The 27,057-nt window shown below is 43.6% G+C and overlaps 2 protein-coding genes across 2 annotated transcripts; both read left to right on the top strand.

The window, feature by feature from the left end:
* The first annotated feature begins 1,005 nt into the window (after positions 1-1,005).
* On the top strand, positions 1,006-5,870 carry trim35-28 (tripartite motif containing 35-28). The gene is made up of 6 exons (XM_070912335.1): positions 1,006-1,623; positions 2,934-3,029; positions 3,138-3,368; positions 3,492-3,514; positions 3,760-3,878; positions 4,179-5,870. The coding sequence occupies exons 1-6, from the start codon at positions 1,201-1,203 to the stop codon at positions 4,712-4,714; spliced, it is 1,428 nt and encodes a 475-aa protein (XP_070768436.1). The 5' UTR covers positions 1,006-1,200; the 3' UTR covers positions 4,715-5,870.
* Positions 5,871-7,134: 1,264 nt separating this feature from the next.
* Positions 7,135-25,021, top strand: megf8 (multiple EGF-like-domains 8). The gene is made up of 44 exons (XM_070912328.1): positions 7,135-7,158; positions 7,898-8,087; positions 8,199-8,362; positions 8,456-8,665; positions 8,839-9,019; positions 9,253-9,341; positions 10,045-10,258; positions 10,377-10,560; positions 11,044-11,189; positions 11,280-11,390; positions 11,514-11,665; positions 11,858-11,959; positions 12,111-12,258; positions 12,645-12,808; positions 13,199-13,402; positions 13,934-14,131; positions 14,352-14,612; positions 14,735-14,853; positions 14,963-15,094; positions 15,359-15,472; positions 15,621-15,704; positions 16,242-16,481; positions 16,633-16,817; positions 16,905-17,118; positions 17,265-17,505; positions 17,630-17,762; positions 17,999-18,249; positions 18,531-18,641; positions 18,752-18,870; positions 19,005-19,230; positions 19,332-19,503; positions 19,717-19,880; positions 20,010-20,145; positions 20,231-20,462; positions 20,546-20,672; positions 20,769-20,979; positions 21,211-21,425; positions 21,513-21,708; positions 21,839-22,007; positions 22,138-22,330; positions 22,420-22,590; positions 22,675-22,805; positions 23,172-23,304; positions 23,522-25,021. Exons 1-44 carry the CDS (start codon positions 7,135-7,137, stop codon positions 25,019-25,021), a joined length of 8,661 nt encoding a protein of 2,886 aa, XP_070768429.1.
* The last annotated feature ends 2,036 nt before the right edge of the window (positions 25,022-27,057 follow it).

The following is a 27,057-nucleotide window of genomic DNA, read 5'->3' as shown; positions in this document are numbered from 1 at the left end:
TAAAGGACAGACACACAAACAAAGAGCACACATCTGTTACACTCACACATGATGTCATGGTGACCATGGTTTGTTTTAACAGTTTTATTCCAGTAGGGTAACACATGACCACAGTAGTCTCAAATGGCACTGTGGCTCCATCTGTTGGATACTTGCATCATGAACTCCCAGAATGCTCTTTTTAAAAAGAGGATATACAGCTGCAAAAATTTAAATATGAAAACATGCTTGGGGTTTGACAAGTTGTGATGTAGGTTTGCGGTTGCAGCACAAAGTCTTTCCAGTGTACACTGGGACACATAATATCGACTCTTAGCAGCCACAGCAGACAGGAGTGAGACACTGATAACAGAATGCTTTTGATCCTTCACTTGAAATCCTGCATTACATGGTCTACAAGACAAAGTGAATCTTCAAGAAAGCCCCTTAGAGAGTCCAGCTGGTGTCACTCTGCTCTGCTGAGACAGGACATTGTCTCAACTCACTCATGATACATAATGATACAGCAGCTGAGGAGTTATCTTGAGACCAGCAGGAATACAAGTTGGCTCGCTCTCTCAAAAACCAAACTGTTAAGTTCAGGGTCACGTTTACTTGTTGTTTCTATTACAGCTGAATGGTGAATTGTTTCTTCAGGACCAGAGTACACAAACAGACAAAACATTTTGAAAAAAAATGAAAATATACATATAAGTGTATGGCTTCATCAAAACCTGAGTTTAAGTGGCAATGAACTGTCCAATAACTGATTAGTAAGTGTCTGTGCCTTGGTGTGTTTGAGTGTTGTCACGGTATATCATGTTGATGTGTCGATGAGCAGTGTTTCCCTGTCTCTGCCAGGTGTGCAGACAGGTGCAGATGTGCACACCTCCACAGCAAGAACTGATCATAATCATTTCTGTTACAACCTCCAGATCCACTAGAGGGCAGTGTTGTTTAAACCCTGGTCAGTTTTGCTGCCTGTCACTGAAACGCGGAAAAGGAGCCTGAGAGACCGAAGCGAATTTACTGCGCTCTGTGATCCTACAGTTTGTGTTTTCGACTTTCTCAGCTCGTCCCCGACACTGATGTTTCATTTCTTTTGACAGCGTGCGCAAACTGCTGAAACCTTGACATCTCACACAGCCAAGTGAGTGTGTGTGTGCGTCAGTTTGGGGTTTAGTCAATAACGAAAGTAAACCCGTGAGGGCCCGTGACGCCATGGCTGACAGTATGGATGAAGACATGCCGGAGGAGCCTTTACCTCTCCAGCTGGACCTGACCTGCCCCGTGTGTCACAACATCTTCCGGGACCCCGTGCTGCTGCCTTGCACCCACAGCTTCTGTCGGGAGTGTCTGCAGAAAAGTTTGCAGTTTAATAAGAAGTGTCCCTTGTGCAGGGAGCTGTTTGAGGAAGGGCAGGACATCTCCAACCGTGCGCTCAGCAGCGCCAGCGAGTCTTTCCTCAAACAGGAAAACTGGCGGCCGAGCCAGAAACGTGCCAGTGAGAACACCTGTCCCCTGCACCTGAAGCCGCTGGAGCTCTACTGTGAGAAGGATGAGGTGCCTGTGTGTGTGGACTGTGTCTCTCTGCACAGCACACACAGGCTGTTTTCACTGCGAGACGGAGCGCCAATGTGTAAGGTAAAGTGCTCTGACCACTTACCAACTGGGTGAAGTGCCAAATATTTATTTCCTTAAGAAAAAGATATTTTCCATGATGGCACCTAGCCTCGGTTTTACACCAGGAAAGAAAAGAACAACTTGATTTCAACTTTTGTTGACTGAAAGCAAAGACTGAAATACTCTACAGCGAGACTATAACATACTGTAGGTCCACGTTTCCCCCATAAAGTTATACTACAACTGAAGTACTAGTTGTACTTTAATGTTTCAATACAAGAGTTACTGTATCTTTGTTAGCTCAATCCAACATATATATTTTCCTCCAGATGTGAATATTGTGAGATATCCCACAGTCCCTACCACCCCTCCACTTATGACATCTCTACTTGACCTTTCTCCAAAATTCACCAATAACGTCATAATAACTCCAAAACCTTGTCCTACACGGTATAGTCCTGATTTGCCTGATTTTCTCCTCAGGCCGTTGACCAATGCAGGTGAACAGATTTTCAGTAGCCCTGCTCCTGACCTGGGACCCCTGATATCATGGGCTTGATTATAATAACAATAGTTGCCACACAGTTATTATAGGTTTATTATAGGATTGTTATAACTAAATAGTGAATATTGGCAGTGACTTCTATAGGCCAGATACAGCAGACTATATTTGACTTGTCATAGCAGGAAAAGCACAGGTGTATTTAATAACATTAATGACGGCTCATGGCTCAAATCCATTAATTAATGTGTGTGTGTGTAAGCCATTTAAAGCCACTGCCTGGTCGAACTGAGCCGGTGTTAATGTTATGAACTCCGCCTGTTCTTTTCTCAAGTCTCAAAGAGATACAGTAGGTTGCTGCCATATAGATTTACTCTGGTATAATTCTATGATTTGTGATTTGCCATTTGGGATCTCTGGAGAATGGAGATGACCAGGGATTAGCCTACAGGTTGATCACATGACCATTATCTGGCATCAAACACATGGATTGCGTGTGGAAATAATATTACTTTCTGTCAAGTCAAACTACTGACTGACTGTATTTCCATTACCCTTTTCATCTGTCCCTCTTTCCTACACACTGTGTAGTCTTTTTGTACGCCCTGTCCCCAGTAATACAAATAATCTTAATCCACCCTTTCTGGTAACTTCTGGTCACCTTTTTCCCCTCTACAATAATGTGACAACAAAATACAACATTGATACCCTGTTGTATCGTCAATACGTGTTTAATGAATACAGATTTCAGCACAACACCAGTCGTTAGCATCTTTCGATGACACTGTTTGCTTTTGGTTATCTCATGTTCTGCTTTTTCACCCTGCAGAGGGAGCTGGAGTTCAAAGTCCAGATTTTTGAGAAGAAAGTGGAGTCCCACAAGAAAATGACCCATAAGCTCAGCAACGTGGTGGAATACATCAAGGTGACGTTACTGTCATGTATCACAGTGTTCACTGAACAACAGGTTTCACAGATTCTATTGCACACATGTATAAACTATATGTAAACTCTCTTCCCTTGTTTCACGCAGTATCAAGCTGGGCAGGGGGAGACGCAGATCAAGATGGAGTTTGAGAGGCTCCACAAGGCGCTTGTCACAGAGGAAGCTCTGCGTCTAAAAGCCTTGGCTACTGAGGAGGAGCAGAAGGTGGCTGCCATACAGGAGATGATTTCCAACACAAACAAGGATGTTGTCGAACTGAAAGAGCTCATTGAGACTCTGAAGAGAGAGATGGGCAATGAGGATCTACCCCTCCTGCAGGTAAGAGAAGGCAGCTCGTCCCCACAGTTATAAGACTGTAACTCATTTTGTCTCTGATGTTTAAAGCGTTTTTCAAGAAAAATTGCATTAAACTCATTTCATTTCATCTCTTTTATGTTTTAGAATTTCCAGAATTTAAAAAGAAAGTAAGTAACTGCAAAACTCACCATAACAATAAAATATCCACTGCAAAGTAGACTGGTACATTTCACCATATATTTACCATATATTTGCATGATTGTTGGATATTTCAAATACATTTTCACACAGCATAGTTACACATTTTTGCCAGTCAACTCTGATGAACATCCGTCTTATTCAGGTTTCTGCTGTATTTTGTCAATTTACAAATTCCTCTTGTTAACCTCACATATTGCCGTCTTTGCTCTAGAGCCCAGTGGACTCGTGAAGACCCTTGCCTCCCTGACGACTCTCTTTTGAATATGGGCAGACATGTTGGTGCTTTGAGCTTCAACATCTGGAAGAACATGAAAGGCCATGTCAAATATAGTGAGTAAATTACACTGCAGGAGTTGGGAGTGGCCTGTGGTTTTAAGGACTGGGAGTCTATACTTGGGCTGGACCAATTTCTGTGTGTTTGTTCAATATGTTTAATATTAATTGGGCACACAAAAAAAGTATTTCTGTTGAGCTCACTGGTGTCCATTAAAATTGCATTGGTGTACTTGAAACATTGGTCAGGGGGAACACTGACTTGAGTACCAGTATTCTTCAGGCTATAAACATCATATATGACTTGAAATTCTTTGTCAGTATGTTCAACAATGTCTTGCCTCTTCCTGTGTGCAGATCCAGTGGTGTTGAACCCGAACACAGCCTCTCCATGGCTCTCCTTGAACGCTGACCTGACCAGTGTGAAGGAAAGCTCGGAGCGGCTGACGGCCCCGGACAACCCGGAGCGCTTTGATCCCTGCGTCTTTGTCCTGGGTGTTGAAGGTTACACCTCTGGAAAACACAGATGGGATGTCATTGTTGGTGACAACCCCAAATGGATTGTGGGAGTGTGCAAAGAGTCAGTGGCCCGTAAAAAGAAGTTCACGGTCTCTACGAACCGTGGTGTGTGGTGCATAGGACTGAGCAAAGGGGTGTACACCGCCTTAACACCTGAGCGTACAGAGCTGCCGGTGCAGCAGCGTCCCGAAAGGATCCGCATCAAGCTGAATATAGATAAAGGAGAGGTGTCGTTTTGGGATGGGGGAGCAGCAAAGCACCTGGTCACTTTAACACACACGTTTGATGAGAAGATGTTTCCTATTTTTGGCCCTGGTCTCTATAGTACGCCAATGATTCTGGCTCCAGGAAAAATGGCTGTACACACCTCATGATAGGCCAGTGTACTGCAGATTGTTGACCTAAGGATAATAACCTTTTTCCAAAAAAAAAAACTCAACAACACTTTACTTTGATCAAAAATCAATGTAGAACATCAAATAAAAGATTAAAACATGCCAATGAGAAGAGATGAAACATTATGAAGTTGGGGAAGACAATCAGAATATAGATAAACATCTATACAGCTTCATTAGATTACCAAAAGAAAAGACACAGTACATTAACCAAAAGCTTCACAGTTAACAAAATTAATTTTAAGAAAAGACTGAAAAGATTGGCATAAGTGACTAATGTCAGAAATAATAATATAATAATAAAACCAACTTTAAAACATGCAGGCAGCCAGTGAAGAAAGGCTAGGAAAGGTGTAGTGTGGTCTCAGAGTTTAAAAGCCTTGCGGCTTCATGATGTATAAGTTAGAGCTGAGAAATGGCTTTTTGAATACTGACCGCGTACAGGGAATTGCAAAAACTGAAAATGTGATAAAAGCATGAAAGACTTTCTCAGGGTCAGCAGAGGATAATGAAGACCACATTTTTCTAGATCTGCCTTAGCTGGAAGAAACTGGATTGACCAATCGTCTGACACTTTACTATGAAGAGACAGACCAGAATAAAATATGACACAGAAATAACTGGCAGCATCACTGATGCTGGTGACCAATTCTGATAAAGTGATAAAATAAACTCTGACATTCAGCTCTTAATATCTTCAGTAAAACACAAAAAGTTGAGTGTGATAATATTTGAAGTTGCTTGCTTCACTAGCTTTTGGGGCTATAATTGTAGTTATTTGTAATTTTTCTATACATTTGGAGTTATTTTAATCCTATCAGGAATCAGTTGAATAGAATGCCTTTACGCTTGGGAAATGCACTTGAATTAATTGTTTTACTATTTTATTGATTTTGTTGATTCTGCTCAAATATTGTGGTCAAAATGTTCACTGAATCAGTGCTGGTTTGTTGGTTTTGGGATAATTATATTAGGTTGCTGTTCATCATTCACTACACAAAGTGTGGTCAGGAAGTGGTCATGCTCAGCAGGACACAGTTTAGGCAATACTTTGAAGTAGGATATACTACTACTACTGCTCTGAATCTGTGTATGCTGTCTCCATATTAATAATTGCTCAATAAAATATGTTAAAATCAAATTTGTTTTGTTTCATTAATTAGAAAAACATAAGACGATTCATAACTAATTACAATTAAAGGAAAGGCTGCATTTGCGGCACATACTTGAATGAAGATTGCATGGGAACTATACTTAATTGGGAAAAAGATGCCTTCACAGATGAGTAGATTGAGTAGATGTAGGTAGCTGATGTAACAAACTATGTAAAAGTTACTAAATATATTTTGAGTGAATCTTACGAATTTATTTTGACCATGTTTTCAAATTGTAGAATCAGCTACATTGGCCAAATGTACATATACAAGGAATTTGACTCCGGTTCTTTGTTGCTCTAAATGTTCTTACACACAGTCTCAACATAAATATAGTACTATTATGTACATAGCCTACAAGTAGATGAGAAAATAGCCGTATAAATAAATATGCCATGTCTATATACAAATCCAGTGTTTCTGTAAATTTTACTACAAATAGTGCAAAGAAATAAATAGTGGATGGATATATGTGAAGTGGGTGATTATGTACAGTATATATATGTATACGTGTCTACATACAGTATATACAGTTGGCAGGATCTATTTTTGACAGTGATGGATGATATGCACATGTTAAAGCACAGGGTATTTTAAACTGTAAATGTATAATCTATAAATTCCAGGTGGATGTGTATGTTTTAGTGTTTATTGACACTATATGCCATTCTTAACCTTTTGCATTCATGGTTAATACATTGTTGTCTTTGTGTGGTTTATATCCAGATGTTTAAACGTTGTTTCCCATCTCCACTGGATGGCAGTGGTGGGACATGCCACTAGCGGCGCTGTCTTTTGTGTTGGCAACCATCGGTTACTGCTAGCCAGCCATAAACACCAAAACAACGGGCATCTGTCCTAAGATGGACTGCAGGAATCGAGTCGGTGCTGTTAAAAGGTTTCGTTGTTAGCGGGCAGCATTTCCTTCTAGTGTAATGGGAGAGTTTTAGAAACATAATTCTGTAATTACAAGATGAATTACTCTCAGGAATGATTTATCCTGCTAGATTTGAGGTAGATTTTTCAGCCACTGATGATTGCGCATCTGGATTTGGCTTAGCCGCTACCGCTAGCTAGCGAACAAGCTAGCAGGTCTCGGTCTTGTAGCTCCAGCCAGGGCTGTCCTCTGCGGTGATCCCGAAGCTACTAGCTAATTTAGCTAGCTGTCAGTTTTGTGCACTCACAAACGATTAGTTAGCTCATGTGGTAGCTAGCGTTAAAGGGTCACCGAAAATGTAAATTACCATGGGGCCAAAGAGACGGGAACTGGTGAGTACGATTATGCAAATTTGCAAACTAGCCAGCTAACGGCCTCTGGCTGTTAACGGTATTCGGGTAGCTAGCTTAGCAACCCTGTACTTTAGCTAGCTTTGTTGTGATAGCCTGCGGAGAGACCCTTGTTGATGATACTAGTTGGTTTATCCTTTAGCTGGTTGGATGTAAGAAACGCATCTAATAAACGCTATGTTGGTGTACAACATAGTGTGTGCGTAACGCTACATGTGTGAAAACCTTCGTGTAACGTCACTGTTGTGTTTGTGGGATTGGTGCACTGGTGACGTTAGTGAGCTAACGTTACTGTACACAGGGCTAACAGTTATTGGCTCCCTCAGACTCAGTATTTTTTCTGCCCCTGAGTCTCGTAATGCGCATCAAACATTGTAATTTGTCTGTTTAATTCTGCGGTTTGAATGGCATTGCAGTTTACAGAAGGGCCATGCATACTTAAACTCTAAGTTTGCAGTGAAATCAGTCAGTAAAAGAGAACTATGTAAAGCGCCACACGAAATTGTGTGGCTCTTGGATTTCCATAGAATAATCCTCTATATCCTGCTGGCACAGTTCCATTGTTTTGTGTGGTATATCAAGTGATATATCAAGTGACAACTAAATTTAGGAGGTATATCCACATTTGCTGCACTGTGCTGCTGCATATTTGTGGTGCTACCGTGTCTATTAGGACCCACACCAAATGATTCTCTTTCACCTTTTTCTTCCCATTATTCAGGCGGTGCCAGGGATGGCCTCTCCCCTCCCTGTCTCCTTCACCCTGGTGGTTCTGCTGTTGGCTGAGTTGCTTGTGTGCCAGGCAGGAGACTGTAAAGGCCATAGGCAGGTGTTGAGGGGACCACCAGGCTACATCACAGATGGGCCAGGAAACTACTCTGTCAATGGGAACTGCGAGTGGCTTATCAAAGGTAGAAAGAGCTAAGATATTGTCTTGTGTACACGAAAATTGCAGATGAAATGAGTAACTTGCAGCCAGTCAGTTAATCTCACTGATATTTCCCACCTTTTTAATCTTCCAGCTCCCAGCAACAGTCACCGTATTGTCTTAAATTTCACCTTCATGGACACAGAGTGTACCTATGACTACCTGTTTGTGTATGATGGAGACTCCTACCAGAGCCCTCTCCTAGCCAGTCTGAGTGGCAACACTCTGCCTCAACCGATTGAAGCCAAGTCTGGAAAGGTAACCAATTAAGACACCATGAAAGAAACTCTGAAGCATTCTAACTATGGCAAATGTTAACTTTGTGTCTGTTGTTTAATTTCCTTGTTCCAGATGCTGCTTCATCTCTTCAGTGATGCTAATTACAACCTCCTGGGCTTCAATGCAACCTACACCTTCTCTTTGTGCCCTGGAGCCTGTGGTGGTCATGGTCGCTGTGATTTCTCAACATTAAAGTGCCACTGCCATCAGGGTTGGGGAGGAGCAGCTTGTACAACCCCTCTGTGCCCCCAGGCTTGTTCTGTAAATGGCCAGTGTGACAAGGTAAGAGTAGGGAGGGGGTTTAATGCACATACAAAGCAAACAGTCTGCAACCAAAGGGTCACTCACTCTTCCCTAAAAAAGCTGTTACTTCTTTTATTTCTGTCAGTTGTGAAGTTTATTGAAAGATTGATTAATTGTCTTAAATTATTCGTATTCTCCATGTTCTGTCTCAGAAAGGAGAGCGCTGTCTGTGTAACCCAGGCTTCCTGGGTCACAGCTGCCAGCTTGGTTTCCGTAATGACAGTGGTGCAGGGCAGTGGTGGCGTGTGAGTGAGGAAAACCCCTACACGCCTCCCAGGACGGGTTCTGCTGGCGTGTACCTGTCCTCCACTGGAGCCATGTACTTGTTTGGTGGTGAGAGTGACACTTATTGTCCACTGATATTGAATATTTAGTGAACAACCCCCCCCCCCCTCTTTTTTTTAACACATTTGTTGTAAGTTAATGGTCCATTCCTCGGCAGATTTATTAAACTCTAACTTGTAACACTGTTTGTTTTAGCTGCAGTCCCTAATTTGACTTTTACTCTTTTCCAGCATCTGATAGTGTTTTTGATGATTAATGACATGAGTGTGTTTAACTCCCAGGGTTTGACCTGAACAGAGCTCTTGGTGACTTGATCAAATATAACTTCACATCCAACCAATGGGAAAGCCGGTCTTATGGTCACTCCCCTGTAAGTGGTTTGTGGATACACACACAATTAAACACACACTTCCTCCTGCTCTTGTATCTCATATGCTGTGTCTCTAATGCACGCAAGGTGGTCATCATCAGCCTTCTGCAGTAACCTGATCCTTTAAATGTCATGTAAATGAGAAACCCGGTTTCCTTAATCAGGATAAGGTATTCAGAGAAATCCTGTCAACACAGCTAGGATTCTGCTAAAGAACTAGAAACTTAATTTCTTGGCAGAGGAATGAAAGGAAACATAATTAGTCGTAGCAAGGAAGTGAGTGTTCCTGAAAATATTTAATCCAAGATCAGGCTTAAACTCAAACTGGTTTCCACAGCTGAACAGCAGATAATTTGTAAAATTCAGATAGAAATGCACATTGTTTTCATTAAAGAGCCTGTTTTCTTACTGTGTTGTTAGTCCTGATACCCTGGCCACAGTATCATATGACAAATACACTTATAAATGAAATATGCCAAATGTGATTAAAAAATATGGTAGGGCAGAAATCTGATCATTGGCCAAGTGGGTAGATGTTGTTTTTTTTTAATAGTAATCAGGTTATTGCAGTGCATGGAAATGTGTTATAATTATTTCCTGATTTCTTCCAATTATAAAACAGTAAACAAAGTAAAATGTATTCATTTTTATCTCCTTTTCATTCACTTCCTTCCTGCACTGTTTGGCTCTCCTATGTTCTCAGGTGGCTCGTCATTCCCACACAGCAGTAGAGTGGACAGGTAATATGGTAATTTTTGGAGGAGAACTAGCCAATGGCTCCCTGGCCAGTGATGTCTGGATGTATCGGCCACTCCACGATGACTGGCAACAGATTGGCTTTTCGAATTCACAAAGTGCTCCTAAACTGGCCAATCACGCTGCAGCTGTAGTAGACAGTTATCTCTATGTATTTGGAGGTGGGTTTCACATTATCTTGTCACCTTGCAGTCTCTGTCTGGGTTGTCATACGTTCATCCATTGAGAAATATCCTACTTAAGCAGCATCTTTCTCTTTTCTCTCTCCTTATTTCCCAGGTCGCACTGAGGAGGATATGTTTTCCTCTTCTCTGTATCGGTTTGGTCTGCATGGCTCCGGACGGTGGGAGACTGTTCAGCCCACCGGCGGGAAGCCCCCCGCCACCGCTGGCCACTCCATGGTGTTCCACAGCCCATCCAGGACACTTCTGGTCTACGGAGGCCACAGGCCTACCACTGCCAGGTACACACCTTCTCGTGCATGAGCATACTGGATACAGTTATAAACACACAGCTAGAAGGAAGAGTTAGTGAAAATACAGACTGTGGTGTGTGTGTCAACATTTTGTACATACTTTTCTATTTGTGGTTGTTAATGAGGAAAAAGAACAGCTCGCAGCTTATTTTTGGAGTGTATCTGTCTCTTTGTTTGGGGACTGCAGATGTGATATTTCTGTCTTTTCCAATACACATACAGTGAATTGTAAACTATTTATCCCATTAGATTAGATAAGGTAAGACGTGATTCTTGAGGGTAAGCTTTTTAAAGTAAAGCACTCCAGAAAAAGATAAAGAGAAGAATAGCAGAGGTAGAAATTGTTTAAAATAACAAAACAAAAAAGTGGTTACCCAAAGAACAGTTTGAGAATAATCCAACAAGTAAATAAAAAAATATACAGCATATTTTATAGATACTTAAAGTACACATGCTGTATATTTTTCTAAGGTTCAGTGTGAGGGTGAACAACACCGATGTGTTCCACGTGGACAGGCGGTTCTGGACATCCTTCCGTTCCCGTTTCCCAGCAACAGGCCCCAGAGAGAGAGCTTTCCACTCAGCCACCGTCATTGGAAACTACATGGTGGTCTACGGTGAGCATCCAGCAAATTAGCAGACATAATCCATTTTAATCAGTGCATTCCTGTGCATATTTATCTATTTTCTTCCTGCCTCTCTCCCAGGGGGGAATGTACATATTCACTACCAAGAAGAGAAGTGCTATGATGAGGAGATCTTCTTTTACCATCTGGGCTGTCACCAATGGGTGTCTGCAGGGGAGAGATGGTCCCTCAGTGAGTTCCTGTAGACTGTGTCTTCTGATACAACTCTCACACACAGTCCAGTTTTCATCTACAACTAGTTTCTTGATGGTTGTTACTCATACAGTGGCTACAAAACTTTCATTTTTTTCTAAGGTGGGGATGCTGTGAGGGGGCGTTACTCGCATGTTGCTGCTGTGATGGAGGGACGAGTGTTGCTGGTTGCTGGAGGTTACAGTGGTGTTGCCCGTGGAGACCTGGTGGCTTACAAAGTTCCACTGTTCGTCAGTAGCGATCAAGGTGACAGGGTGAGTTAAAGTGTCACAAAACAAAACAAAAGAACAGGAAGTCATATCATTGGGAAGACTGTGTAAAGACTGATTGGAGAAAGGATGGGAACATTGTGTTGAACAAGAGCAACTAGGGATAACTGAATTGTTGTGAAATAACTGTGTGTGTGTGTGTGTGTGTGTGTGTGTGTGTGTGTGTTGCTTTACCAGGACGCTGTTTGTGCTGAGGCACTAGACGAAAGTATGTGCCTTAAGAACCCAGAGTGCAGCTGGTGTGAAGGCCGCTGTCGAGAGTACCAGCCCACTAATCCGGTAACACTTCCCATAGCACAGCCTTGTAGTTGTTAATTCCATCCCCACGTTGTGAGACACCCAAAACGTTTTTTTCATTTTGTTGATGTGTCCGTATGAATATCTGTCAGGATTAACGTTGCGGTTTATAAACCCTGTTGTGTGTTCACAGTGCGGCAGCACTGGTTGCCTGGGCCTGGCTCGCTTCCTGTCTGATTGCCAGTCCTGTCTGGTGTTCAGTGGCACTCCAGCTTCTCTGGCCCGTGCCCCTGGGGAATTTGGCTGGTGTGTTCAGAATGAGTCCTGCCTACCAGTGTCAGGTGAGACCCAGGGAGGGAGGAAGGAGGGCAGAAGAGAAGGGCTAAGCCTCAGACTTGGAAAAAAAAAAAAAGATGTTGGGAGTTGACATGGGAGGGACTAGACTCATGTTGGGCGTGTTTCAGAGATGGAGCTCAGTGGCTTGACTACACCCAGCTGAGATTGGACATGCTACTCAGACCATGATTTGACTTGCCTGTCCAATTGCATACTTCCTTTGGTGCAGTGAGGTCATGTCGTTTTACTCTTTTTGAACACACGTCACACAAAAGTCACAGATCAGACGCGTTTCAGTACAGTAGTGCACTTTAGGAAACTGCTGTATTATGAGATTTTAAGAGGTCAGATGTGTTCTTTGTGTGCTGACCTCTCCCTCTCGGTCTCACAGAGCGAAGTGCGTGCCGTGTGGACCAGATCTCAGGGGCGTACGGCTGGTGGGGGGAGCGTACCCTTTTCCTAACCTCCCTCCACTCCTGTCGCACCGAGAACTATGTCCCGGGACTGCACCTGCTCACCTTCCAGCACCCCCGCAACGACTCCCAGCCTGACAAGGTACGGAGTCCAAATCTCAAGTGCTAACTGTACTAGTTGTGGTTGTAACTACTTCCCTCTCTGCTTATACTGATCCCTCCTTCCTTCCTCCAACATTGCTTTGACACTTTGAATCCACTGCAGTTCTCCAACTTGAATACTGTGATTTTTTCTCTTCTATTGTTTATTTCTAGTTTGTGCTCTTGGCTTTTTTACCTCTTGACTCCAATGCTCACTTGTCTCTTTTGTTCTTTTTCACTGTCTGTTTTGCAATTCGCTCATAGACAAGATTCCTTTTTCAAGTAGTGTGTAAAACTTGTGGCGCAGTTTGTAGAGAATAGTGCTTCTGTTGATGTGTTTCCACTTCCATCCATCCTCCACTATCCTCCATCCTCCCCACCCCTTTGCCAGGTGTCCATACTCCGCAGCACCACCATCATCCTTAGCCCGACCACAGAAATGGATGTAGCCCTACAGTTCAGGGGCTTCATCCACCCATTGTGGGGGGCCCCTCCACCTGCACCCGCACCCACCGAGACTGTCTCCATGTGGGCTCGCATCCAGAGGCTCCACTTTGAGGCTCGAATGGCATCAGGGCCAAACTCCAGCCAACTGGTGAGGGAGCGTGCATGTCAACACTTCAAATTGTGTTTTTTTTTAATTCAGTAAATTATTTTAGAACAAATTGCTCATCTGAAATTGGAAAGTATTGATGGGATTCATTTTCTAGATGAGGTTTTGTAATATCATTTTCACTAGACATAATTTAGTGATTTTAGTCCCTTGTGGAATAACATTGTGACTAGTGGAAGGCAGGCATTCCCACAGGAGTAATCAGTGCAGGACAAATAACCTCTCTGTATATCTGCTGTAGCATGGATTGGATCTGTGTTTGCTATAAATTACATCTACCTTACTTGACAGCAAGACTGCATGCATGTTTTTTGATGGTTTTGCTGTTTAAGTGTTGGATCCCCAAAACCAAACCACGCACAATAGTGGAATTGTGAACAAATATTGCAATAGATTGTTATCATGTACTGTAGATTAAATGAATGAGAGCTTTATTTAATTAGCAGCATTTATTTATTGCCATTTTTACTTAACTCTTCACCACTTTCTCTTTCTCTCTCTTTCTCGGAGCAGGAGGTGGTGGGTCGTTGGGCAGCCCAGCAGGAGAAGGAGTTGAAGCTGCTGGCTCGCACAGATGGGAGTAGACTGTTCTCTAACCTGACCAGGGGCAACCATTATCTTGTTCAAGCTGAAGGCTACCTTAACAACTCGGGCTCAGGACAGACCAGTGAGATGGCCCTGATATGGAACAGAACATTGCCTGGAGGGAGTGTGAGTACTGTTGAACATGTGCTTCTCTTCAAAAGCAAAGAGGTTTAACCTGCTTAAACAATGAAAGTAAAAAAATAAGTGGTTAGTGTTGGTGTTCCTTGCATATTTATTGCACATTTCTGTACATTTCTTCTTACTTTTTTCTGCACAATAAGTTTCTTTCAGTAGAAACAAACTATCTTACCTCATATCCTCTTTTCCCCATAATTTGCCCTCCTAGGAGATCTCCTTCCTGTTCTTGGAGCCTTACCGCTCAGGTTCCTGCTCAGGGTACATGTCCTGTCTGGCCTGTCTGTCCGACCAGTCTTGTGGCTGGTGCCCGTCTTTGTCCCGCTGCCTGCTGCGGGACAGCCCTGACCTCGAGCCCTGCCCTGAAGGAGAGAAGGGGGAAGGCAAGATAGAAGGTCACCGCCATCTGCTGTTGGCACCCCAGCACTGCACCTTGTGTGAAGAATACAGAGACTGCTCTGCTTGTACTCAGGTGAATCACAGATAACACCTCAAGAAGTTTTGACATAAAGTGTCACTATGCTGCTGATATTATACAACTTAATTTGGAGCTACTGTATTCCTAACTCATACAAAGCTATCTTTGGCCTGCAGGACCTTTATTGTGAGTGGCAGATAAACTCCAGCAAGAAAGGTGACTACCAGTGCAGTCGACGGGGAAGACTAGAGGGTTCCATACGTGACCCAACGGGGTGTCCTAAAGTCTGCAACCAGTGAGTTGAAAAGCTATATTATTTTTACACAGGTAATTACAGATCATACATGATTTCAACAAGAACTTACCACTCATCCTTATTGTCCTCATCTTTTTGTCATGCAAAGGAGAAAGACGTGTGGTGAGTGCCTGTCTAACTCCAGCCAGTGTGCATGGTGTGAGTCAGCCCAGGCCTGCTTCTATTTTGCTGCCTACCTCACAAAATACCCCTATGGAGAGTGCAGGGACTGGTACGACAGGTAAAATGAGGACCTTTTTTGTTTTATTTTTAGCTGAGATTTAATACACATAACCATTTCCAGTTGCACATAATTACCTGCTTTCCTTTCAGTTTTGATGATTTCAACTTGAACACATACGGTAATACACTCACATTAAGTGAGCAAAAGTAGGAATAAGAATTTTGAAATATAAAGTTTTGTGAGTGCAATTAGGTCAGTGAGTTGAAATTAACCTTAGATCAATAATCTGATGTTCCCATTCTTTAATCCCTTACTCCTCAGTGTTCATTCGGTTCCCCAGTGTAAGGAATGTTCAGCTTTAAACACTTGCACAGACTGCCTGCGGACGTTCCAGTGTGGCTGGTGTGGTGACTACAACAATCCCACAATTGGAAAGTAAGTATGGCAAACATATAACAGTCCTGCGACAAATACAATGTACAGAGAAAGTACATTTAGTGCCAACATGCCTGATTTGAATGACTAATCATTTTTATTATCAAATTGCTGATATGTTAACAATCATTGTTTTCCACCTTTTCAGATGTTTGAGGGGAGACTGGGCAGGAATGGATGACCCCTTGGTGTATAACTGCAGTGTGGCTGTGGCTGAAGCACGGGCTGCAAAGTGAGATATCTGTTATTACACTTTCAGGACTTTATGCAGTAAACTGTCTGCAAGCATATGGCTTTTTCTTATAAGACAAGGGCTTTTGCTATATAGGTAATGTTATACTTATATATATATATATATATATATATGTGGTGTGGTGTGTTTCTCACAGGTTGAAAATGTATTTGTGGTTGTCCAGTGCTTGGAAGGGGTCCTTAACTTGTTCACCAATTTAAATATAACAAAATGCATATGCAAGAATTGAGTATAAAACTAGCAAATATTAACAGGTTCTTAACTCCTCACAGACCTCACATTGTGCGTTTTATTTGTATTTTGATTAACATTTGCAAGACTAATCACTAAATAAAATCCACTTGTCCCACTCTGTGTATTGAAAGTATTGTGTATTGTAAGCAGTTATATCCATTTGAAAATAGATAATTGAAGTGCTTTTTGTTTCTTAATGATGGCTGGGGTTTGCTTTCTGCCCACCAACTTGCAAACTAAAACACCTGTCAGACTTCACGTCTACTTATCCTGCTTTTCCAGCCCCGAGCCCCAGACCTCGGCCCCGCCTCGGCCCCTAGAAATGGAGATGGAGCTGGAGCACTTGGATGACGAAGAGCAAGATGCGATCTGGTCCTACCCCACCTGCCCTGATGTAGAGGAATGCAGGCTGGGTCTCCACAACTGTCACCCCTTCGCCACCTGCATCAACACTCCCACCTCCTATGAGTGCCACTGTGAGAGAGGATACACAGGGGATGGCACGCTGCACTGTAACCAGACGTAAGAGTCTTCACCTAAAAATGTGTTCCTCTGTTGATTCATCTTTCAACTCTCTTAACCTAAAAATCTCCTTTACCTTTCATCAGGATTGCTTTTGTAAATCTGGAGAAAGGGACATTTTGACCCCCCATCATTTTCCCCCCTCCCATAGGTGCTACAATGAGTGTCGTGAAGGCCATTGTAGTGGCAGCCCACGGTTTGAGTGTGAATGTTCCCTCGGCTGGACGTCTGACCCCACCACTCTGGTTCTCAGTGGTGTTGAATGTGATGTGGACTGTGGCTGCAACTTCCATTCCACCTGTATTACTGCACCAGGGATCTGTGACGAATGCCAGGGTGAGACCATAATATATGGCTTATTTTAACTTATACTGAATAAGGCCAATTTATCATACTCAAAATTCATAAAACTTTTCATTTCAGATTGGACTACAGGGCCCCACTGTGAGCACTGCCGTCCAGGTAGCTTTGGTTCAGCCCTGGCTGGTGGTGGCGGCTGTGTGCCATGTGAGTGTAACGGCCATGGCGACCCTCTGCGAGGATACTGTCACAACCAGACAGGCCAGTGCTACTGCACCCACAATACTCAGGGACCACACTGTGAGTCCTGCCTGCCTGGTTACTACGGAGACCCCAGGTAAGGAGATCTTAATCATATGAGTGTAAATCACACTTTTCATTTATTTTGTGTCTGAACTGAACATTGGAAATACCTTTTTTTGTATTATTTCAGATCCTTTTCATCATGACTTGTCTATCCTGACATCTTTCCCTTTCCAATAGGAACAATGGCACATGCTATCGCCAGTGCCAGGGCCGTTCTGTTCTGCTCTCCTCCACCTCCTCCTCTGCAATGCCTCTCTCCTCTTCTCTGGGATGGCGAAGTGGCACAGAGGGAAGAGGAGGACTCTCTCATTGCTTGTGGGTCCTGTCTGTGACTGAGAACCTGGCACCTTGCCTGCCCAGACAGCTGTGTCCCCCTGTAGCCCTCACTCTACACCCAGACTCCCATACGCATTGTAAAGTGAGTACAAATCTGACCTGATAACAAACACAAGCACTCATGCAAATGAATGTGTCAGCTGTGCTGTAGCATCAAAGATTGTATAACTGTCTCTGTCTTACATTCCCTATGTTTTGTTTTGCAGAGCTCCTTTGTCTATGTGTTTGATGGCCTTCCTCGTTTCCTGGGCAATGGAGTTGTACATTCAGATCACAACCTGATTGGGGCATTTTGTGGCACCACAAGGACTCAGCCTATCACTGTCGAGGCCACCTCAGGTATCCCTCCATATATTCATTCAGTAATAAACATTTTGCCTCGAGAAATCTGCTTTGTCCATTACAGGCACACTACAAAAGTTAAAATGGTACTTGTGGGGTACCACACATGCCTTTTAAACACATTAACCACTAACTACCCAGGAGATTGTGTAACCTCAGGGCACTGGGGAAGTAATTTCACTGTCAACCACTGAAACATCTTATAAATACTGTATTTTCTCTTTTGCCATAAGGTGTGATCTCAGTCTACTTTGAGGCCAACGTCTCCTCAAACAAACCTCAAGGCTTCAATGCATCTTTCTGGGTGCGGCGGTGTCACCAGAGCTCTGATGAGGGTGAAGAGGGGTCCCCTGTGTGTCCAGGTGGAGCCCAGTGCCAAGGGGGGCTCTGTCAGTGCCCTCAGGGATATGGTGGACCCCATTGCGACCGACCCTTGTGCCCTGAGGAGTGTGGAATAGCAGAAGGAAGAGGAGCTTGTAATATAGTAAGAGTTGTGACAATTTACATTTAGAAGTTTACATTTTGTTGACCTTTGGGCACAGGGATGAAACAGATCAAGAATTTTATTGTGGTTGCTGACTCTCTGCCATTTGATTTGTTGTGATGTGTTCATAATAATCTTCAGCTGTAAAATATGTCTTGTTGATGATCATGTTACCCAGCCAGTATCACATTTTACCAGTTACCAAGAAATTACAGCTGAAAATGTTTAAGGCGAGAACAAATTTTCCTAGATAGCTAACTGACATATTTTGTTTGTCTCAGTCTCTAGGAGTGTGTGTGTGTTCAGAAAGCTGGGCTGGCTCAGACTGCTCTGTTCCTCGGGATTCTAACAGCCTGGTGTGGGAAACACTGCTGGACACACAACTGACAGTGGTAGGGGCACAACATAACACAAACAATAAAATAAAAAAAAGTTTCAGTTTGCACAAATCATGAATTTTACACCCCACAAACACACATTCATATGCACTATTTCTCCACAGAACCAAGCCCACAGGTTCCTTCACAGGATGGGCCACTCTCTGGTGTCTGGACCACAGGGCAACCTCTGGATGTATGGAGGGCTCTCTCTGTCAGATGGCATTCTGGGAAATGTCTACAGGTAGCGTGTAACCTGAGACTTTTCTGAGTAGTATTAATGTCATGAAACTTTAAAGGTGTAATTATACTGTATGAATACAGGACGTGTATTGTCTATATGTGCATAATAACGGATTTTGTCCTTGTTTCGTTTAGATATTCTGTCTCAGAGCACCGTTGGACCCAAATGTTGACGAGCTCTGTGGAAGAAGGCTCCACTCCTAGCCCTCGCTATCACCACGCCTCTGCACTGCTGACCAGTCATGATTCTGGCTCTGGAAGCCACTGCTTCATGTTGGTGGTGGGCGGTGTCACTCAAAATGGTGTTGCCATGGATACTTGGAGTCTCAATCTCAGCAGTTTAGTCTGGAGGGAACACAAGGTTAGGATTAGGTTTATCATGGAAACACAAAATATCTAAAAAAAATCTGAAGTCTTTTTTTTTTTACCTCCTATAATAAAAATGTCTTCCACCTCTGACAGAGCTCAGTGCTGCCCCCAGTGGCGGGCCACACTTTAACTGCACGCCGAGACTCCTCTGTGCTGTTGATAGGAGGTTACTCTTCAGAGAACGGCTTCAACCACCATCTGCTGGAATTCAGCTCTCATTCTGGAAACTGGACCATTGCCCCCCACACTGGCACACCACCTACAGGTTTTGTTTCTTATCAGTTGTGACATAGTTTTTACTCGGTCAATAACTTATTGACTGATAATAAATAGTTAACTTATTTATCTACCCTGTGGAGAAATTCAGTACTACATTTTGAAAATGTGTAAAGATAGGTAACACAAAGGCCAATGCAGGAAACTCATTTTTTCTTCTTTTGCAGTTAACCCTGTTTTGCCTTATGTGTTCTTTAATCAGGTTTATATGGCCACTCAGCAGTCTACCATGAGCAGACTGATGCCATCTACATCTTTGGAGGCTACCGTTTTCACGTGGAGACTGTGGAGCCCTCAGGCGAGCTCTATAGTCTGTACTACCCCAACCTCACCTGGTCTCTGCTGGTCCCCTCACAGGGTAATAAGGTAAGAGGTCGACCTCATCTAGTCTCTATCTCCCTCTTACAGGCCAGTAGATTAGACAAGCCAAGCATTTATCCTCTTTCAGTCCACTGCGTAAATATAACTTATCTATCTTATCTCTTTGCTACGCAGCCCCTGTCCCGTTTCTTCCACGCTGCAGCCCTGATCAAAGACACCATGGTCATTGTTGGGGGAAGGACGGAAGCAGAAGACTACAGTAACTCAGTGTCTCTGTACCAGATCAACTGCAACACCTGGATACAACCAGGTGACCATCTTTCTACAGGTTCAGTTATGGTCAAATCATAACTTAGTATCCCATAACCTAACCGCTTTTCATCTCTCTCTTTCAGTCTCAGTTGTAGGAGATCCAGTAAATCGCTCAGTGTCTCTTGCCATGACGAGCTGGGATGGCCGTCTCTTCCTGTCAGGAGGCTTCAATGGTGTCACGCTGGGCAGACTCCTAACACTGTCTGTGCCCTCTGACCCCTGTGCCCTGCTGCCCACACCAGAGGCCTGCAACACCACCGCAGGCAGCTGCGTCTGGTGTAGGGGAACCTGTGCTTCTTCTGATACTGCTGAGAGGTAATGCATTAGCTGAAAACAACTCTAAATAAATAGCAGTCTGTTTTTGAGCTAAATAAAATACGTCCCTACCTCTCCATCAGAATGGGCTGCTTCACGGGCCAGTCTCCTTGTTCCCCGACACCTCGCCAGCCAGACCAGTGTCGCAGACTGAAGACCTGCAGTGAATGCCTCGCACGACATCCTAAAACATTCTCCAGTCCATCACAGGTAACATACACCATCCCTGCTCTAGCGCAATCACTAGCTCAAAGAGAGACAGATACTGTCTGTCAACTAAAATCAGTTTTTTACTGAAATTCCCAGCCTGCTCTTCAGTGTAAGTGGTGCACAAACTGTCCAGAGGGGGCCTGTATCAGCAGCTCTGTTAGCTGTACATCTGAACATGACTGTCGGATCAACCAGAGAGAGATCTTCCTGTCCAGCAACTGTACTGAGACCAGCTGTGAGGCTTCTGACTGCCCCAAGTGTACTGCTTCCGGAAAATGCATGTGGACTCGCCAATTCAAACGCACAGGTATGGGCAATAGAGACTTTTGTGTTTTTTTTTGTTTATTTCAGTCTATAGCTGAAAAAAGATAAGATGGCCATGTAAGAAAAAAAATGAAAGAAACTAGAAAAGTAGTAGCATATAGTTGAATTATTATTTTGGAGATAATTGTGAGGTTAAATAATCTAAATTTAGGGCATTGTTGTTCTCCTGAAGTGTTCCACTAAAAATACATTGACTGTGTTGGGATTTCTCCAGGTGAGACAAGGCGCATCCTGAGTGTGAACCCCACCTATGACTGGACATGTTTCAGCTACGCCCTGCTCAACGTCTCGCCCATGCAGGTGGAGTCTTCTCCACCTCTGCCGTGCCCTCCACCCTGCCACAGCCTCCATAACTGCAGCCTCTGTCTGGGCTCCAGAGGCTCTGATGGGGGCTGGCAGCACTGTGTGTGGAGCATGGCTCTGCAGCAGGTAAGACTGCCCTGCTTGAGCTTTACAGAATGTCTTGTTTAATAAAAGCACATTCAAATACAGCTAACCTCTCTCCCTTTCCTCTAGTGCATGAGCCCTTCTTTCGTGCCCCTGCGATGTGAGGCGGGTCAATGTGGTCGCCTGCTCTCTGGGGGGGACTCTTGCTCTCCTCAGTGCTCCCAGCTCACCCAGTGCTCCCAGTGCATTGCCAGGCCTCAGTGTGGTTGGTGTGCTAACCGGGGGGGCAACGGGGCTGGACGCTGCCTGCAAGGAGGACTTGATGGTGAGAAAATCTTCAGCTTGTGCGTTCTAGGAGCATGTAACCAGTTCAGTGTTACATTTTTCACTTAATTAATCAAAGCGTATTTTTCTTATCCCTGATTCACTCACCTTCCTCCATTCTTGTCTCCCAGGTGTGAGTGAGGGCGTTTGCCCCCTAAGAAACAGCAGCTGGTCCTTCCTCCACTGTCCAGAGGAGGATGAGTGTGCTAACGGTCATCACCACTGCAACAGCACCCAGGACTGTCACGACTTACCCCAAGGATACCACTGCACCTGCAAACAGGGTTACATACTCAGCAGGTAAGATCAGGAGACGGCATTTATGCCTCAGGCACTGAAAACACGAGGATAGTTGCAGATATGGTATTTCTTTTCATTGTAACTGGACAGGTTTACCCAAATCTCTTCTTCTTGTTTTTCTCCTGTATAGTATTTCTGGTCAGTGTGAGCCAGTGTGTGCACAAGGCTGTGTGAACGGGACGTGCGTGTCCCCAGGAGTTTGCCAGTGTCACTTTGGATTTGTGGGGGATAACTGTTCCTCTCAGTGCAGCTGCAACAAACACAGCAACTGTGCTGGTGTTAACAAACCAGATGTTTGCCTCGAGTGCCACAATAACACCATAGTAAGTACTTGTAGTAAAATACATGCAAATACTGAAAACATAGTTTTTCCATGTCCACTGGTGGTTATTTCTCCTTCCCCCATTTCTAGGGTAAGCACTGTGAGAAGTGTAAGCCTCTCTTTGTGGGCTCTGCCAAGGGGGGCGGCACTTGTCGTCCATGTCGGGAGTTTTGCAGGGGAAACAGTGCTGTGTGTTTATCCCGAGATGAACATAAGAAGGCCTTTGACAATCCACGGCTGTTCCCTCTGGACCTCAACAGCGTAAGTCTCTGCTGTCCTTGTGGCCTTCTCCTGATTATATGCTAACTATTTTTTTAATAATTTGTTATTATCCTGATTTATCAGATTCAGAACTGGGTTTCTGAGGGTCCCACAGAAGAGAATGCTGTGTGTGTGAATTGCCAGAACAACAGCGTGGGGGACAAGTGTGAGAGCTGCCTCAGTGGCTACTTCCTGCTGCAGGGGAAGTGCGACAAGTGAGTAATGTTTGCTGCTCAGCAGTCAATGATTTCCCATGCTGTGACCAACATTACAAAGCCTTTATATGTTATATATAACAATATAAGGCTTTTAAATGTTTTTAAAAAAAAAGCCTGTATACTATATGTTTTGGCAGTGTCCACAATCACCATTATGTGGGCTACACGATGATTCTTTTTTGAACTTACCATGCTATCAAAAGGTCTTACAGCAACAAAAAAATGCCAGTAATAAGATGGAAATCTCTCCATGCCTATAATTTGGATAAATAGGATAAAAACTCTCCAGTATTTTGATTTTATCCTTTTTATTCTTCCTGTTTTCTTCTCTTTTCGTGTCTGATTTTCTCCTCTTCATTGTAGGTGTCAGTGTAATGGCCATGCAGACACGTGTAATGAACATGATGGTACAGGTTGCCCCTGCCAAAACAACACAGAGACCTCCTCCTGTCTCAGCAGCCCTCAGAGTGACCGGAAAGACTGCTACAGGCAACAGGTATGCACATGCTAGAGATTATTTCAAATATGGAAGAAGGGTTTCACTTTGAAAAATGATTACAACATATCTTTCAACAGAAAGAAGGTGGCCTGTGTCACAAAATATCCTTGGATTTTCTTTCTCAGCACTGATGAAAGCAATATTTAGAATTGAGAAAACCATGTTCTGTGACTGGGTTTTCCTCAAATTGCATTTGCTGTGCTCTTTTATTTAGTGTGCCAAGTGCAAAGACTCCTTCAATGGCACACCGGTGAATGGGCGTCAGTGCTACCGTCAGTTCAACGTGGACACCGAGTGCTGCTTTGACCCCACCTCCCAGACCAACTGCTTCCATGATCCCACCATTCGCAACCTGCCCAAGGGGCGCACTGTGTTTTTCGCTGCGCAGCCAAAGTTCACCAATGTGGACATTCGGGTCACCATTGATGTTACCTTTGGAGAGGTGGAGGTGTATGTGTCCAACTCTCATGACACCTTCATTGTGGATGTGGACCGGTACACGGGGATTCACACCATCAAGATCGAAGACGAATCAGTGACTCGGGGGACAACGACTGGTTTAGATAAGGATTCACCTCCGTCCCCTATAAAGGTGTTTGCCAACGCCTCATCAAGTCTTGGGGGTCCCGTACTCTCTCACAACCCACTGCAGCTGCAAGCAAAATCCCCAGGGGCAGAGAGAGAAATTCGGGAAGAGCGGGCTGAAGGACTCATCAGCTACATCACTGTGTGGAAACCACAGACAGTGCTGATTGTCCGTGGTGTTCGAGATCGTGTGGTAATCACATTCCCCCATGAGGTGCACTCCCTGAAATCCAGCCGCTTCTACATTGCTCTGAGAGGTGTGGGAACTGAAAGGAGACATGGAGAATCCCAGGGCCTGCTGTTTCTGCGGCAGGACCAAGCCCACATCGATCTTTTTGTCTTCTTCTCTGTTTTCTTCTCCTGCTTTTTCCTTTTCCTGTCTGTCTGCGTCCTCCTGTGGAAGGTTAAGCAGTTTCTGGACTTCCGTCGGGAGCAGCGTCGCCACATCCAGGAGATGACCAAGATGGCGTCTAGGCCCTTTGCTAAACTCACCATATATCTTGAGCCGGAGGAGCCTCAGCTCATCTACCTGCCTTCAGCTGGTGGAGGGGTGGGGGGCAGCACTGTATCGCTTGCTCATGCCCGCACGAGCAAGTTAGGAGGAGTGGTGGTGGGCCAGAGGGGCAGGGCAGGAGCTGTATCCTACAAACATGACCCGGCCTCCGGACCCACAGCCCACCACCACCATCACCTCACCCTGGGTGGAGGGGGCAACGGCGGTCAGCACCTGCCGCTGCACTACTTAAACACCCACCACTATGCCAGCACCACAGCTGGCACACCGGCCTCACACCATCACCACCCATCCACGTACAGCGGCTACCAGCACTTTTGCCGCTCCGACCCCTTCCTCTCTCAGCTCATGGGCTTTTCCTATTCCACCTTTAAGGTAGGGCCCATCACCCTAGAGCCCACAGATGACGGCATGGCTGGAGTGGCCACTGTCCTCTTCCAGCTGCCTGGGGGAGTCTTGGCTCCAAATCGTGCCTGTCTGGGCTCTGCTCTGGTTACTTTGCGTCAGAACCTGCAAGAATACTGTGGCCATGGCAGCGGAGGGGGGCACCCAGGGGCGGGAGCGGGGCGTAAGGGGCTGCTAGGACATCAGCACCTGACCACTATGGCTATGTAGGGAAGCAAAGATATAAATTAAATAGGACGGGGATAAACCTGTAAAGTGTTTGATATATAATAAATTAATATTTTGAAAGAAACAGCAGAAAGTCCAAAAGAAAGAGTTATGACAGAGTCCGGTAACGTGAGCATTTTGAACAGAGTTGTACATACACTGTATAATGAATTATTCTGTGTCTTTTATTGTATTATGTATGGCTATACTGTATTTCAGTGCTTCACACGACCAAGCCAGCTGTCTCTAGAATGCACTACAACTTCTATACGTATCAACAAAACAATGTTGCATCCTGTCTGTGATCACTAAAGAGGTGTTGGCACACTCAACAGTCAGTCTCATGCAAAGACTGAAGCTGGACTGAAATTCTTCTCATTGACCAACAGAGGTGTTAAAAAAACCAAAAAAAAAACATCCGCTCTCTTTGCAACCAACATGTGCTTTATACCCCAAAAAGTGACAATCAAAATTGCCATTGAGAACAAAAGACTTTTAAATTGGTAATGTGCAAGATTTGGATTGTCAGCTCAGCGCAGGAAAAAAGTCAAAGTTGCTTGTGAGATGGTTTTTATATCATAGTCGATATGAGTGATTTATAATTGTAACTCAATATATGGCAGGCTTCTAAGCTACGTGTTTATGTCAAACAGGCTCCTGTTTTTGCATATTCATTCACTTGCTCTGTTACATTGTTATTTGTTTTTCTGCTCATCTGCCTTCACTTCTTGCCTTGTCTGTGAGTCAACTGGCTTACACTTAATACGTGTGTTAATGGAAATGTGCGGTGCAGCTCCTGAAGGACTTAATAACAATAACATATTTTACATTTTGTTTTATGAGTTGTTTTTGTAAAAGAAAAAAAAAGAAAGAAGGATAATGTTTTCAATATTAGTTCCTGACACAATAATAATGTAAAACAAAACAGAACTCGTCCATGAAAATGAAGAAATTATGTGTCCTTTTGAAACATTTTGTTGACATGAAATGTATGTTGGTGTTTGGCTAGTTTTGCTGGACTGCTTTTTCTAGGCAACTTGCCTGCTTAGATGATTGTATTAGCCAATCATAGCTACAATTTGATAATAAAAAAAAAAAACATTGGATGTGGAAGAAAACACAGTATGAAAAATGTTACTCTGCTCTCACAGTGATAATGGAAAGAGTTGCATCAGAAAGTCCTCCTGGTGAGAGATTTTGGGAAGACTTTCCCAAAGGCATTTTTTTATTTGCAATGAGACTGAATTACTTGTTCACTGGTTGGTGTTGGCGTTAGTGTTTTTTTGTTTTCTCTTTGTTTTCCTTTTTGCACTGCATGGAGGCAATGAGCCCCATTATTCATGTGAAACACTAAGACGGGATGTCGTCCAGCCTCAGAAAGGTGCTACTGGCTTCTTATCAAAGGAACAAAATCATAGGAGGTTTTGTCATGAACTGAAAACTCACAGCATAGTTAAGCAAACTAAAGCTCAAATGAATACTGTCACTATTTATAGCAGCCCTCCACAAATAAGCATTATTTACAGTTTTCTTTTTGTATTGTATCTTTGTGTATGTTTTTTTTAACATACTTTATTTTTGTACATAACTTGTGTTGTGTTTGTTTTTTGTTTTCAAAGAAGGGAACAGTGTTGTACAGAAGACTGCGTCATGATTCTCTGTCCTGAGTCAGCTGAAATAAAGTCTGTGGAACGTGATTGGGAGTGTGTTTTGTACAGAAGAGAAAACCAATTAGTACTATTGATACTATTAGTTGATTAAAAATGACAGTGAGTACTGGGTTAATACAAATGATGATGCTATAACATAAGTATTTCATGTTTGACAAAAATAATAATTAAAAGTTGTTAATTAGGCCAGAATTGAGACTTGCCTAGGCCTACTGTAGGTTGTTCAGAAAAAAAGACAACAGAACTACAGCACTGTAGGTCCGAATGAATGAAACCATTTTTATTAAATTAATTGTGTCTGTTGGAGTGAGAGGCTGAGCTTATGGCAAGATCTCAGTCACAAATAATTTCCCATCAAATAGAAAAGAA

Source organism: Enoplosus armatus, chromosome 9 (assembly GCF_043641665.1).
Source record: "Enoplosus armatus isolate fEnoArm2 chromosome 9, fEnoArm2.hap1, whole genome shotgun sequence".
NCBI lineage: Eukaryota > Metazoa > Chordata > Actinopteri > Centrarchiformes > Enoplosidae > Enoplosus > Enoplosus armatus.
This window is presented reverse-complemented; position numbering and strand designations above follow the sequence as displayed.

Excerpts from the sequence above, each read along its gene's own strand:
- trim35-28 (XM_070912335.1), top strand. The coding sequence starts at position 1,201 with ATGGCTGACAGTATGGATGAAGACATGCCGGAGGAGCCTTTACCTCTC. Across the intron at positions 3,030-3,137 it reads ACGTGGTGGAATACATCAAG|TATCAAGCTGGGCAGGGGGA; the intron begins GTGACGTTACTG and ends TGTTTCACGCAG. Across the intron at positions 3,879-4,178 it reads GAAAGGCCATGTCAAATATA|ATCCAGTGGTGTTGAACCCG; the intron begins GTGAGTAAATTA and ends TCCTGTGTGCAG.
- megf8 (XM_070912328.1), top strand. The coding sequence starts at position 7,135 with ATGGGGCCAAAGAGACGGGAACTG. Across the intron at positions 8,088-8,198 it reads CTGCGAGTGGCTTATCAAAG|CTCCCAGCAACAGTCACCGT; the intron begins GTAGAAAGAGCT and ends TTAATCTTCCAG. Across the intron at positions 22,806-23,171 it reads CTGCAGGGGAAGTGCGACAA|GTGTCAGTGTAATGGCCATG; the intron begins GTGAGTAATGTT and ends TCTTCATTGTAG.